Here is a 15909-nt window from a genome sequence, read left to right as displayed (position 1 = left end):
CTAGGTAAGCTGGGTTCTCTGCAAGGCTTGGTGGAGACCCTATGTGATGGAAGCAAAGAGGAAGGACAGGTCCCTGAGGTGGTCTGCTGCAGGGCTTACAGTGAAACTGGGGAAACTGCCCTGTAGGACATGGAGGTGAGTGAAAATGGACCACTTTCTTTCCAGGTGGGTGTGGCCACCAGGTAACCAGTTGGAGTGTCTTTATTGGCTTTTGACACAAAGGAATGTGGATGAGAACGAAAAGAAAATGCAGCAAGGTACAATTGAGTTTCGAGTAAATGGAGGAGGAATAAGAGGGTAGGCCCCTCAACTCTTCTGTTAAGGAGATGTGGATGGTACCAGAGAAATCTAAATGATGGATGAGAGTGACAGTGAGGACAGCCTACAGGCTTCTAAGCCTGTGTGGACACAGGGTTCTCAGAGGGTTTCAAATCACAGTTGACACAAAAAAAAGGAAATCTCTTAGAAAGGCCTTAGGGTATGCTGGGAGGGTACACAGGAAGGAGGAAACCTGAGGTGTCTTTTTTTTTTTTTTTCAAGGCTTGGCCAATTCTCCAGGATCCACACTACTTTTCTATCAGTAATTCAGTCTACAACACTGGATGCTATGAGAGTAAGCCACATAGATGTTGCCATCCTCAAGAAAAAATGACTTCTGAGAACTTTTCTAAGAGTAGCTGAATGTGTTTGTGATTCCGGGCTGACTTCTTTGGAAGGAAAGATGCAAGCATAGAAACAGCATATCTGTATTGTCAACAAGAACTCACTAAAATAAAAGAACATTGTCCCCTTGTAACTGAAAGCCCACAAGAGACCTGAAAAAAAAAACCTTCTTATGAGTGAAATAACTCTTGAGGACAAATATAGACCTAAGTATCTATCTCCAAGATAACGCAGAATGCTTGACAAATCATCAGTGCATTCAACAATATGACAGGGGCTTAGTAAATACAGCTCTAGACATAATAAATGTCTCTCTCTCTCTCTTCCCCCTCTGTCACACAGCCTTATGTAGGATCACATCACATGTGTGTGTGTATATACATACATATATGTATATATATATACATATACATATCATCATATATATACATATATATATCATATATATATGTATATAAATTTATGTATGAAGCATTATACATATCCTATACTACATTTAAAGAAAAGAAACAGCTTAACTAGTGAGTACAAATACCATTCTTCTTCTCTCAGAACTAGAACCCACTTGATATGGCATAATACTGGTCAGTGTGTCTGAATCCTTCATAGGGACAGAAAACACTTAACCCGAGTCCTTACTGGTTAGAGATACAACCACAAGGTGGTAGTAGATCTCAAATGCTGGGAAGGATGCAGAGAATTCACTTCTTTGTATGTGGGCTCTATAGGCTTAAGGCACAAGCACAGCCTTTTTCTCACTGGTGAGAGGAAGACTCCAGAGCTAGAATTGTTACTGAGAAAGAACAACACCTTGGCAGCTGTAGCTGACCTTCCAGCCATCACGGTTGACACTGGATTTCAATTTCATTGATAAGAACAATGAAGACATGTGTTCCTACTTTATTCATGTTTCTGTGGCTGCAGATGGATGGTGAGTTAATATTTTAGGGCCTCAGAATAACCAGTGGGCATTTCTGAGTCATCTAGGGGAATCTATGTTTTATTCAAGTTTTCTCTAGTTACTATAGAAAAAGAGAATCCTGGAAAGTGATGACCTGAGAACCTTTCTCCTTTCCCTCCATCTTTCTACACAGGGATGAGCCAAGGAGAGCAGGTGGAGCAGCACCCTTCCATCCTGAGAGTCCAGGAGGGAGCCAGCGCTATCATCAACTGCACTTACACAGACAGTGCCTCAAACTACTTCCCTTGGTATAAGCAAAAGCCTGGGAAGGGTCCTCAGTTCATCACTGACATTCGTGGAAATGTGGACAGAAAGCAGAACCAAAAACTCACAGTTTTACTGGATAAGAAATCCAAACACTTCTCCCTGCACATCACAGACACTCAGCCTGGAGACTCAGCCATGTACTTCTGTGCCGCAAGTGCACACTGCTCCATGGGCACCTGAAGCCTGTCCTCAAACCATGGGGCCCCGACCACATCCTGTGTCAGGGGCCTTCCAGGGCAGCATTTGCCAGTTACTAGTTTGCAAGTACCAAGTGAATATGCAGACATTAAAAACACAACATAAGAAAGTTATCTTCAACTCACTCAGACAATTTAGGACAGTTTTCTCTTTCTTTTTTCCCCCCCTAAATTTCTTTTAAAAATTAAAATATACTCAATTTTCTGAGAAAAAACAGATTGATTTCCAAAATGGCTGTACAAGTTCACACTCCCACCAGCAAGTGAACAGTGTTTCCTTTTCTTCACTCATCAACATGTGCTGTTGCCCGAGATCTTGCTCTCAACCATTCTGACTGGTGTGAGATGGAATGTCAGAGTCATCCTGGTTCACATTTACCTCATGACTAAGGTATTTGAGCATTTCTTAAAGGACCTCTTGGCCACTCGAGATTCCTCTGTTGATAACTCTCTGTTTACTTCCATTCCCCATTTTTAATTGGGTTATTTTGTTTGTTGGTGTTTCATCCCCCGAGTTCATTATTATATAACTGGGCTAAGTTATTCATTCAAAATACACAATGTAACTGAATGCATCAAGAGACAAAAATCCATCTGTCTTCTGTCAACAAGAAACATATCTTAGTTTTAAAGTTAGATGCTACTGTAGCGTAAATGGACAAAATTATTCTGGTCAAATGGGACAAGGAAGTTAGCCACCATTTCTATCCTAAAATCTGACACATGCACACACACACACACACACACACAAACACAAACACCTCTACTAATACACAAACTCGTGGAGATTAACAGTTCATCGCTAAATGATGAAGGGATCAAGGAGAATCAAGAAACAAATAAAAGAATTTCTTGAACTAAATTAAAATGAAAACACAGTACAACAAAGCCTTTTGAGACACATTGAAAGCAGTCCTATGAGGTAAATTTATAGTCCTAATTACCTACATTAAAAAAAATTTAAGCACAAGTAAATGGCTTGCTGATAGAACTAAAAAAGATGATAAGCACAAGCAAAATTTAAAAGCAATTGATGGCAAGAAATAGCAAAAAAGGACCAGAAATCACTGAAATAGAAAGAAAGCAAACAATATTTTTTAAAAAATCAATGAATCTAAAAGATGGTTCTCTGAGATCTTTGTCCCAATTAGCAAAGGAAATAAAGAGATAACCTAAATTATCAAGATCAGAAGTGAAGAAGAAAACACTACAATAGACACCAAAGAAGTTCGCAGTAGTTTAAGGAAATATTTTTTAAATATTTACTCTGTTAAGCTGGAAAACATAAAAGAAATGCATGAATTTCTAGACTCATCCAAACCATCAAAATTAACCAAGAAGAAACAAAATCCAAACAAACCCAAAGAGGAATAAAGAATTTGAAATAGTAATGAAAAGCCTTCAAGATTAGAAACAAGTCCAAGACCAGATGTACTGATAGCAGAATTTCATTAGACATATAAAGATCTAAAGCTACTTTTTCTTAAATAATGAAAGAAAATAGAAAGAGAAGGAGCACTCCCAACCTTTTCTGATGCCACTATCATTCTAATGCCCAAACCAGGGAAGGACACAACAACAAAAAATAAAACTGTAAGACAATATCCCTGGTGAACACAGACTCAAAAACTCAATAAAACAATTGTAAGCAGAATACAGATGCATATAAAAAAGATTATATACCACAAACACATTGCCTTTATCTTTGAAATGTAGGGAAGGTTCAAAATACACAAGTCAATTAATTCAACACACAAATAGACTAAAAAACAAAAATTGCATGATCGTCTCAAGAGATGCAGAAAAATGCCTTTGACCAAATCCAACATGACTTCATGATGAAAGTTGTAGAGAATGTAGGGGTAGAAGGAACATACTTCAACATAATAAAAGTTTTATAGGAGAAACCCACAGCCAACATCATCTTTTTTTAACTTTTATTAATTATACTTTATTCACTTTGTATCCCCCCATAAACCCTCCCTCCTCCCCTCCTAATCCCACCTCCCCTTTCCCTTCTTCACCCATGCCCCTCCCCAAGTCCGCTGATAGGGGAGGTCCCCCTTTCCTTCCTTCTGATCTTACTCTATCCGATCTCATCAGGAGTGGCTGCATTGTCATCTTCTGTGGCCTGGTAAGGCTGCTCCCCCTCAGGGGGAGATGATCAAAGAGCAGGCCGATCAGTTTGTATCAGAGACATTCCCATTACTATGGAACCCACTTGGACACTGAACTACCATGGGCTACATCTGTGCAGGGGTTCTAGGTAGTCTCCATGCATCGTACTTGATTGGCGTATGAGTCTCTGGAAAGACCCCTGTGTTCCAATTTTCTGGTTCTGTTGCTCTCCTTTTGGAGAAACCCAGAGCCAACATCATCTTAAATTAGCAGCTCTTGAACTATGGACTCTTGACCTCTTGGTCTTGCCTCAGACCAATAAAACACAGATATTTGCATTATGATTCATAACAGTAGCAAAATTACAATTTATGAAGTTATAATTTTGATTTTATGATGGGGATGGCTCACCACAACATGAGGATCTGTGTTAAAGGGTCACTGTATTAGGAAAGTTGAGAACCACTGTCCAAAATGAAGAAAACCTTGAATTAATCCCACTGATGTCAGAAATGTCAAGAATGTCTACTAGCCCTATTCTTTTTCAACATTGTGCTTAAAGTACTAGTTGAAGCAATAAGTCAAGAGAAGGAAATTAAAGAGATACAAATATTGAAAGAAGAAGTCACACTATATTTGCAAATGATAGGATACTATATATTAGATATCACAAAATTCTACCAGAAATCTTCTAGAAATTATAAAAAATCCAACATCAATTTGCACAAATCAATAGATTTTTATACCCCACCCACAAACATACAAAAAAAGTCATTGACATACTCCCATTCAAAATAACTTTAAAGAAATAAAGTATCTATGAATAAACATCACCAAGAAAGTGAATGAACTCTACAAAGGAAACTTTAAACCTCTGAAAAGGAGATAGAAAAAAAAATCATTAGAAAGTAGAAAGACACCCATGCTTCTGGATTGGTAAAACTGACATTGTTATAGTGACTATTATACCAAAAGCTATTTAGACATATAAGGTAACCCTAATCAGTATCCTCATCTCACTCTGCACAGAAAAGTAAAAAACTACCCTTAAATTCATATAGAATCATAAAAGAACTGATTCAAAAAGCAGCATGAGCAAAAAGAAAAATGCTGGTGAACACTATGATTTCAGATCTGAAGATATATCAGACAACGATAGTAATAAAAACAGTATGGTAGTGTCATAAAAACAGATATGTAGACCAATGGAACAAAACTGAAGGCCTTCATGAGAATATGTAACTTCCGCCACTTGATGTTTGATAAAGATGCCAAAAACACTTGATGGGAGAGAGGAGACATCTTCAACAAATGGTGCTGGTAAAATTGGATGTCTACATGCAGAAGAATGAAAGTAGCCCTGTATGAAACCACCTAGCACAAAAAAAAGTTCTACATTGATCAAAGATATAAATGGCAAAAGCAAAATATTGAAAATGCTAGAAGAAAATATAGCCAGTACCTATATGACGTAGGGGAAAGGACTTTCTGATATGATGACAGTTGTCCAAGAATTAAAGCCTACAATTGAAAAGTGGGAATCTGTGAAACTAAAAAGCTTCTGCACAGTTAAGAAACAACCAACAGGGTCAAGAGGCCACCCATAAAATGGGAATGAATCTTTGCCAGGTATACATTTGACAGGCTGTATAGCCAGAATATACAAATGAACTTCCCCAAAAGACACATTTGAAAAATGGACCTGGAACCTGAATAGGGACTTCTCAAAAGAAACAACAAAAAATTACTAAAAATATCCAGAAAAAAATGCTTATGGTCCCTAGAAATTACAGCAAGGCAAATCAAAACAATTTTGAGATTTCAACAAATATCCATGGAAACACTGAAAACAGTGCTAGAGTGGATACTGGAAAAAGGCAATCCTTGTTCACTGGATGGGATTGCAAATTGGTGCATCCACCATTAAAATCAGTGTGGATGATTATCAAAAGGCTGAAAAACTATATCTCATATGACCCGACCACGCTAGGCTTCGGCATGTGCCCAAAGGACTTCACGTACCACTCCACATACACTTATTCTGTCATGTTCATTGTTGCTTTATTCACAATAGGCAGGAAATGAAAACAATCTAAACGTACAACCCAGGAATGGTTAATGATCATGTGATACAGAAGTACTATGGGACACTCTTCACCTGTAAAGAAAAAATGAAATCAGGAACTTTGCAGGTAAATAGAAAAAAGATTATGTTGACTAAGGAAATTCAGACCCAGAAAGGCAAACTGTCTGAAAATGCTAGAAGGAATGATGTTATTAACTACTTGCCTAAAAGCTAACCCCTGTAATATATATATATGTTTATATACTTAATATATAATTATGATGCCCATATATTGTATAATTATATATTATAAATATATAAAATATATTATATATAAATATATACATAAACATACATATACATGGTTTTAATAATTGTTTCCACATAGTTTGATGGTGCCTCCTTCAAGAGCCAAACACCACCTAACAAAAACTCCAATCCCATACATAAGAACCCTCTTTTAAGCTGGTGCCAGGGTCTTGCAAGGAACTCCCAAAACATACAGCCCATTGTTGTTGACCTTGGTTACCCCCAAAGGTGGTGAGTGCCTATTGCTGAAGAGACCAGTCACTTCAGACACAGGTTCCAGAAACCACTAAGCTAAAACTGACCTGAATGCCCTCTCCAGAAGACTATTTTTCTCGGTAAAAGAAAGTTCCATTCAAGATGCAAGAGGAGAAAGGCAACAAAGAGTCCTACTCAGCTATGATGCCTATGAGCCACATCAGCAATCAACATGGCACAATGATCCTACAGCTGCAGTAATGGCACACACATTAGCAGGATCCAACAGCTCTCTAATTGGACTGCAGACCCACTCCACTATAAGGAAGCCCTATCTGGCACTGGAAACGTATTCAGTGCGAGTGAAGTCATGGTTAGTTGTGGAGAATCTGCAACTACTGTTTTATGAAACCAGCATAACTACTAACAGTAATCTATAAACAATTGTCCTATACCCACTAATAGCTGTAGCCTTCACCCCTCATCAATGAAGCGTCTCTTTGCCATAGATAGAAACCGCTAAAGAATACCAACACCAATGGAAATGAAGAGTTGTAGAGCCCAGTCCCAATGGATACATCTAAAAACACCTCTGCACCTGAGCCTCAGGGAACATTGAAGAGGAGGAAAAAAAAAATGACTGTAAAAATGAAGATCAGGAGTTTGCTGAAAATTATGTCCCCTACTAATATCAGAAATTATACATACAACATCTGATTAACACGGCCATTGAAATGTGAGCTGAAAAAGAGTGACACTAACGAACATGCCAAAGTCAACACGGAATAGCACATGAGGACTGAACCCTAAACAAAGAAGCAGAGGTAACTGAGGAAGGTGAGAACGAGAGAGATGGTCTTACCCAAGGAAGACCACACGACTTGGTTGTCCAGTGCCAAATGGTCACCTCTGAACTCATACATACGCGTAACATTAGATGGACCAAACATATATTGTATTTAGGAATAGCTCCTTATATGCATGCAACAACAATTAGTTTAAAAAAAACGAAAAAAAGAGGCTATAGATTTGAAGGAGAGTGGAAAGAGTAGGCACATGGGAGAGTTTGGAGGGAAGAATGGAAAAGGAGAACTATTGTGATTACATAATAATCTCAAAACACCAATAAGCAAACAAACTAAATTCAGAACTAGAAAGACCAGGATGGTAGTTCAAGCTGCATTTTTTTTCCTATTCCCCTGGGGTTCTGTGTACTCCTGCCCTAGAAAAGCAAGTCCATTATGAATGGTCCATTCCCCCTCCCCCCACACACACAACTGAGAATGCCATGATAGAGAAACATGGCTTACTTCTTAAATCCATTTCTCTATTAAAGCAGAGAGGGTGTAATGATCATGGGCTACTGGTATACCTCACTGTGATGTAGAAAGAAGTTGAAAATGTAAGTGATGTGTAACAAAGATTTCGTTACTTAGTTCTGTTTTAGGATATAAAATGACCCATAAGAACAATTAAAACAATGGCCACAAATGATGTTTAAACAATCATATGCAAACAATTATAAAAATGGTAATGAGAAACTGGAAGAATGTGTATCATTATTGCATTTAATCCCAGAATGTTCTTAGTAGTAGCAAGGGAAGAGATTCATATTTTAAATACATGGAGCTTAACCTAAACACTGGGAGAAGATCACTGAGGGTGAAGACAGAAAGTGAAGTCTGTAATGCAGACGTAGCTCAGAGAGTGAGAGAGTGAGTCAGTTTATGCTAGCAGGAAATATTTTAAGGGAGAAGCAGAACTTTTTCAAAAAATGTTAGTTTCCTCATTATATATCCTGGTTGAAGCCCCATCCCTTAACTTGTCAGCCCCACCCTCACTTTCTTGTTTCTCCTATCCCCTTCCGCTAGGCCACTGAAAGGGGACGTTCTCTTCCTCTGCCATCTGCCCATAGCTTATCAAGTCTCATCAGGAGTGCCTCTTCCTCTTCCTCTGTTGCCTGGCAAGGCCGCATCACCAGGGCCAAGTGATCAAAGAGCAGGCAACTGAGTTCATGGCAGAGGCAGCCCCTGCTCCCCTTTCTCAGGGACCCACATGCAGACTGAGCTGCCAATCTGAATAGTGGGTCAAGGTCCTCTCCATGCATGGTTGGTGCATCAGTCTCTGCAGGTCCCCCTTTTTGGTCTCATTGTGGGGCTCCTGTCCCCTCCATGTGTTTCTATTCCCCCCATGCTCTGCCCAAAGTACCTCAAGATCTAGCTATACCACTCCTGGGCATATGCCCAAAAGATGCCCCACCATTCCATAAAGACTTTTGCTCAACTATGTTCATAGCAGTTTTATTTGTAATGCACAGAATCTGGAAGCAACCAGATGTCCATCAACGGATGAATGGATACGGAAATTGTGGCATATTTACACAATGGAGTATTACTCGGCTATTAAAAACAAGGAAATCATGAAGCGGAACCTTTTTCAAAAATTCAGGTCACTCCATAGAGTTCAATAACTTATGTGTTTCTTCACTTTTCCTGAAATTTAGAAATATTGGCTACTTTTTATAGAGTGTGATTTCTTTTCTGAAAAACATTAATAAAAATTTTCTTTAAATTGTCATTTTATTAGAACAGAGAAAATACGACTTTGAAGTACCACAGATCCCTCAACCCAAACTAATTGTTCATTGTTTCCAGTGTCTTCCAGCAAATTTTGCATTTGCTTAAATGCAAAATTTTACTTAAGTTACTCTCTGGCCACCAGAGGGCGCAGCATCCTAACGCTATAGCATCTCCTGTGAGAACTTAAGTTTAGACTGTTTCTCAATGTTTTCACAAATTGAGAACATTGTCGAGATGGCACTAAAGTTGAACTCTTCTCCGGGCTTCATGACTGTGGTACTTCTCATTCTCAGTAAGTAAAGTGACCTTAAACTTTTTCCTTTTTTTATGTCAGAAAAAAAAAAATCTGGAGCCCTGAATATATCCATATATTTGTTTTGTTTTTGTTTTTTACCCCAGCAAGGACCCACGGAGACTCAGTGACTCAGACAGAAAGTCAAGTGGTCCTCTCAGAAGATGAATTTCTTACTATACACTGCAACTATTCAGCCTCAGGTTACCCAGCCCTGTTCTGGTATGTGCAGTATCCTGGAGAAGGTCCACAGCTCCTCTTTAGAGCCTCAAAAGCCAACGACAAGGGAAGCAGCAGAGGGTTTGAAGCCACATATGATAAAGAAACCAAATCCTTCCACTTGCAGAAAGCCTCAGTGCAAGAGTCAGACTCGGCTGTGTACTACTGTGCTCTGAGTGACACAGTGACAGAAACCACAGGGGGAGCTGAGCACAAACTCAGCACCTGAATGCTGTGCTCCTGCCTCTCTGATCGCTTTGTTTTCTCACTGTGCTGTGTGCCTCTATGTTTCTCTGATTGGCACAAACATCACACAAATAGCCATGGCAGAAGAGCAAGAAGTAGACTCTTCCATACTCAAGTCTAGACTGGGACTAACCCAAAATCTGATGCAAGAGCATGTGCCTCATGCAGAGCTGAAGGAGCCTCACAGCAAAGCTGTGTGAGTAAGGAAGCCTGTCCTCCACGTGTTCTTCCACAGCTCTCTGGTAGAACTATCGGTATCTTATTTGTGCCAGGAAAAGAGGCTTCTGCATAATGTCTTCTGAAACTATGGAGGGAGAAGTGACAGGAGAACCCAATGTCCTCAGTCTTGGGATTCATATTGAGAAGGAAGGGAAAGAAGAAAAGAGGACAGAGCCATGCCTGTAGCACAAGCACGCAGAAGAAAGGGGCTTGCAGGGCATAAAGAGAGCACTCTTCTGTTGTTAATAAGATCAGGCTGAGGCTCAAACACAAGAGGAGAAGCAAAGTTGGAACAGGAGAACAAAGGTGGAATGGAAGATGAACTCTGGGCAGCAAAGGGGGCAGCTGGCTCTCTGGCTTGCCTCAGAAGAGTTTCAGTGCTTGGGGGAGGGCAAACATATTTTATAGACCTTGAAAGAATAATTCTCACCTTCATATGGAAAAACAAAATCCCCAGAATTGCTAAAGCAATCCTGTACAATAAAAGCTCTTCTGGAGGTTATCTCTACACTTGATCTCAAGCTGTACTAGAGAGCAACAGTAATTAAAATGGTATGGTACTGGCATAGAAACAGACTAGTGGATCAATGGAATAGAATTGCAGACCCAGAAATAAACCAACACACCTACAGAAACTTAATTTTGACAAAGAAACCAAAACCATACAATGGAAAAAGACCGCATCTTCAACAAATGGTGCTGGTCTACATGTAGAAAAATGCAAATAGACCCATATTTATCACCCTGCAAAAAACTAAAGTCCAAGTGGATCAAAGACTGTAACATAAAAACAGATACACTAAATCTGTTAGAAGAAAAAGTAGGGAAGTGTCTTGACCTCATTGGCACAGGAGACAACTTCCTGAACAAAATACCAACAGCACAGGCTCTAAGATCAACAATCAATAAATGGGACCTCATGAAACTGAAATGCTTCTATAAGGCAAAGGACACTGTCATCAGAACAAAATGACAGCCTTCAGACTGGGAAAAGATTTTCACCAACCCTACGTTTGACAGAGGTGTAATATCCAGAATATATAAAGAAGTCAATAAATTAAAAGGCAAAAAATCAAGTAATCCATTTAAAAAATGGGTACAGAGCTAAACAGAATTTTCAACAGAGGATTATCAAATTTTGTCAGAGAAACATTTAAAGAATGCTTAACATCCTTAGTCATCAGTGAAATGCCAATCAAAACAACCCCTAGATTTCAATTCAGACCAATCAGAATGGCTAATCAAAAACTCAAGTGACAATACATTCTGGAGAGGATGTGAAGAATGTAACCTTGTACAAGCACTTTGAAATCAATCTGGCACTTTCTCAAAAAATTAGAAATAGTACTACCTCTAGATCCAGCTATACCACTCCTGGGCATATATCTGAAAGATGTTAAACCATACAACAAGGACATTTGCTCAACCATGTTTGTGGCAGCTTTATTCATAATAGCCAGAATCTGGAAACAACCTAGCTGTCCCTCAGCTGAAGAATGGATACAGAAACTGTGGTACATTTACATAATGGAATACTACTCAGCAGTTAAAAACAAGGAAATCATTTGCAGGCAAATGGTGGGAACTAGAAAAGATCATCCTGAATGAGGTAACCCAGAAGCAGAAATACATATCTGATAGATAGTCACTTATACATGGATATTAGTCAAATAGTAGGGATAAACATACTAACATCTACAGTCCTAAAGAAGCTAAACAACAAGCAGGACCATAGGGAAGAGGTTGAAACCTCACTCAGAAGGGCAAACAGAATAGACATCAGAAGTAGGAGAAGACAAGGAACAGGACAGGGACCTTCCACAGGGGGGCCTCTGAAAGACTCTACTCATCAGAATATCAAAGGAGATATGGACACACATAGCCAAACTTTGGGTAGAGTTCAGGAAACCTTATGGAACAAGAGGGAGATAGACATGGAGGGGACAGGAAGTTTACAAGGAGACCAGGAGAGCCAAAATACCTGGGCCCAAGGGGACCTGCAGAGACAGATACTCCAACCAAGTACCATGCATTGAGAGGACCTAGACCCCCTGCTCAGAGGAAGCCCACAGGATTTCCAAGTGGGTTTCCTAGTAAGGGGAACAGGAGCTGTCTCTGACATGAATTCATTGGCCAGCTCTTTGATTACCTCCCCCTGGGCAGTGTAGCCTTGCCAGGCCACAGAGGAAGATGATGCAGCCAGCCTTGCTGTGAAATCCAATAGGCTAGGGTCAGAGAGAAAGGGAGGAGGTCCTCCCCTATTAGGGGAATAAGGAAAGGTTATAGAGCAAGAAGAGAGGTTGGGTGGGACTGGGAGAAGATGAGGGAGGGAGCTACAGTGGGGATATACAAAGTGAATAAATTGTATTCAGTAAATAAATTAATTAATTTTTAAAATGACCAAAGCCCATGTCATCATCAGACTCTCCATCTTCTTCCTTCTTTGATTCTACTTTCTTTTCCTCAGCAGGGACAGCAGCAGTGGAGGGGCAGTACACCTGCTGGAGCAGCTCCAGCTGGTGGAGCAGGCCCACTAGTCTGCAGGTTGCAGATGAGGCTTCCAGTATTGACATTGGCTGTGCCTTACAGATAAGCCAAGCCAGAGAGGTTCAGCATTGACACCGCCTGCCTCAGTGAGGGCATTGATCTGACCCTCCATGACTATCAATTCTTTGTCATTCAAAATGTGGGCAGAGTAGATGCAGGTGAGCTTGGAGATGGACGCCATGTTGTGGACTCTTGACATGTGCTAGTTGCCAGATGAAGTGAAGGCCTCACCCCAATGTGGCATTGACTTCCTCTGAAAGACGGAGCATCTCAGCTGCAGCTGAGAAAAGCTATTCATTTTCTTTTTAACAAGTGAATATAATTATATCGCTTCCTTCTTCCTTTTTCTTCCTCCAATCCTCCCGTGAATGTACCCTTGCTCTCTCAAAATCATAGTTTCTTTTTGTAGGTTATTATTACACCCACACACCCACTCACACTTGCCTAACTACATAAATACAGATCTGCTCATTCTGTTAAGTGTTACTTGTATAAGTATATAAATTCAGGGCTGATTATTTGCTGATGGTAATGAATTAGGGGCTCCATACCATGGAGGATTGTTTCTTACTCTCAGCACTTCTTACTTGCCTGGAGTTGTTTGTTTATGGTTGGGGTTTTGTGAGAATTCCCCTTTCCATGTTAGCAAGTCTCTTGGTGTTGCGCTTCTTCAGGTCTTTTTTAGGTTCAGAAAACAAGTAAGGTGGCCAGTCATCATCAATATATTTCCACATAACTCCTTCACTTAAGGCTCAGGAAACAGCGTGGAAGATAGAGTATAAGGACTAAAGATGTCAGAGGACCAGGAAAGTTGATATGAAATTGTGTCTCTTAAAATGACAGGAAAACCTCACTCAAGGGATTTGATTTTGAAAGTATATGGTTAAAGGTTATTCTTACGGCAGGTGGGCTGATTAAAACTATCTTCTTTTCTCTCTCTCTCTCTCTCTCTCTCTCTCTCTATGCTGTGAATATTAGGCTCTTTACACACTCACTAGTCATCTGAATGTGCAGGACTAATTTCACAGGAGTTCGTACTATTGAAGTAAATCATAGGTTTATACACGTGTGTCAACAGAAGTGGTAATCAATGTCCATAAGTAAATATATCTTCTAACCTTCATGAACAGGCCAGGCAGACCACTTTTGAGAGCCTTACCTCTTTCAGTTCAATGTTTCCAGTGCTTTCTGCTCACATCTCAAGACCTTTACTGCCAGGGTCCCAGTCCATTGGGTTGGTCTCAGGATAGGAGAGCCAGACCCCACACGAGTCCATCACCTTCCACCCAGGAACTCTGTCTTCAAGGTCTCAGTCCCCCGTCTTACTCAGTAAGAGTGAGCCAGCTCCGATGTGATTCCACACTTTCTGAACTCTCCTATCCATCACCTTGTAGCTTCAACTCAGGATACAGCATTCAGTGAGCTAAAATCTCATATCAAAGACACAACCATCACCCGAACTCGAGATGGAAGGTCTCATAGGAAAAATAATAATAATAAAACTCAGCACAGTATGCTGCATCCCCAAACCACCAACTTGTTCTAGTCATCCCCAGTGAGAGCAATTTAGGTGAAACTGGAGACACTGAATCAAAAAATAACTGTGAAGATGAGAGAAGAACTACAAATTCCTGAAAAATGCACTAAAAATTTTATGGTGGACATAAATGAAATCTTGATTGATTCAAGAAAACACAAATAAGTGGCTGAATGAAATAATGTGGGGGAGGGGCCAAGATGGCGGCACCGGGAGAACACCCTGTCTGAGAAGCGGGATAACACACTCCATGTAGTGACCAGGAGACTGAACTCTGGGCCCTAAAACAACAGCGATCGATCGTGTTTCCCAGGTGAGGGGAGGCTCCCATGGCGAGGGAATCGGTCGGGTCCACTCTCGGCTGCCCAGCCAGAACCCGGAAGAGAACCCGGCTAACACAGGCTTTCGGTCTCCGGGCTGGTGCCACAAGCCTGCTTGTCCGGATCACTTCCCCAGGCTCGTAGGTGGGTACAAGGGTGCCTGAGGCTGCCAGTCCCAGTTGCAAAAAAACCCCACAGGGAAGGAAAGTTGCCAGACTGGTCACGGGTCACCCAGTCTTTCCCTGGAAGGTCTCACCGACCACGGGTACCTGCCGCCATCACAACTGAGCTCCCGCCGTGCACGGATTGCAGCTGCGCGCCCAGCACAATCCCTACTCCCTCTTGGGAGGAGGCAGGAGGCGTCCAGCAGAATCTGCCACAGACCACATTGTCTGTACCCCAACCCGAGATCGGAGCTGAGAAAACCCAATCCTTTCAGGCACTCCCCCAAAGGCCACCATAACTCTGCCACAGCAGAGCAGAAGGATAAAGAGGCGCACAGTGGCTTCACAGTACCGGAACTCCAGTGCTGCCCGCCGCTCCTAGCAAACAAACTACAGCTCGGGATCTGGGACTGTGGTCATTCTACACGGCCTGAGATTCTCCTGGGTACAGCGCAATAAGGTCTAGCAGCAAATTCTATCACCGGCGCCCCCCCCCCCCCCCCGGCAGAGAAACACTGGCTCAGGGTTCAGGATCCAACTGAGAAGCCCCAACCCCTGCTGGCACTCCCCTGAGAGCACCTCCATAAGCTTGCTCTAGCAGAGGGGAAGGTCAGAGGGGAAGGACAGAGAGGCAGCCTGCCAAGGACACAGCACCCACTCTCCAGCTCACCCAGCGGCCCCTAGCAGAGAAACCCAAGCCCTGGATCTGAGGACACTCAACCCTACCCGGTACTCTCTTGGGATCAGCAAACATAGATTCTACTGCTAGGCTGCTTCTGGCAGAGCGATCTGGGCCCGGGATCTGGGATTGAGTCACACATCATAACTCTTTCCCGTGCCACCCAGGGACCAGTCAACATAACCCCTCCTGGCAGAGGGAAAGGACAAAGAGGCAGCACACAGGACAGGTGGACACCGAGTCCTGCAGCCACAGTGTCACAGAGCTGACTGTTAGCCTACCCGTGCACTTCCGCAGCAGGACCAAAACAGAGAGTAGTGAGCAAGGGGAAC

The 15909-nt window shown here is 41.5% G+C and overlaps 1 pseudogene and 2 gene segments (V, D, J or C); 2 read left to right on the top strand and 1 right to left on the bottom strand.

Annotated features, from left to right (window-relative positions):
• Positions 1-1542: 1542 nt before the first annotated feature.
• Positions 1543-2071, top strand: LOC129675510 (T cell receptor alpha variable 13-1-like). The segment is given in 2 exon segments: positions 1543-1594; positions 1758-2071. Coding segments are annotated over 2 exon segments (366 nt in total).
• A 7517-nt stretch (positions 2072-9588) lies between these two features.
• LOC129675509 (T cell receptor alpha variable 9-2-like) lies at positions 9589-10094 on the top strand. The segment is given in 2 exon segments: positions 9589-9646; positions 9754-10094. Coding segments are annotated over 2 exon segments (399 nt in total).
• Positions 10095-12714: 2620 nt separating this feature from the next.
• Positions 12715-13058, bottom strand: LOC129675516 (60S acidic ribosomal protein P1-like; annotated as a pseudogene).
• Positions 13059-15909: the final 2851 nt, after the last annotated feature.

The sequence above is a fragment of the Psammomys obesus genome, unplaced genomic scaffold (genome assembly GCF_907164565.1).
Source record: "Psammomys obesus unplaced genomic scaffold, mPsaObe1.curated_primary_1811, whole genome shotgun sequence".
Classification (NCBI taxonomy): domain Eukaryota; kingdom Metazoa; phylum Chordata; class Mammalia; order Rodentia; family Muridae; genus Psammomys; species Psammomys obesus.
This window is presented reverse-complemented; position numbering and strand designations above follow the sequence as displayed.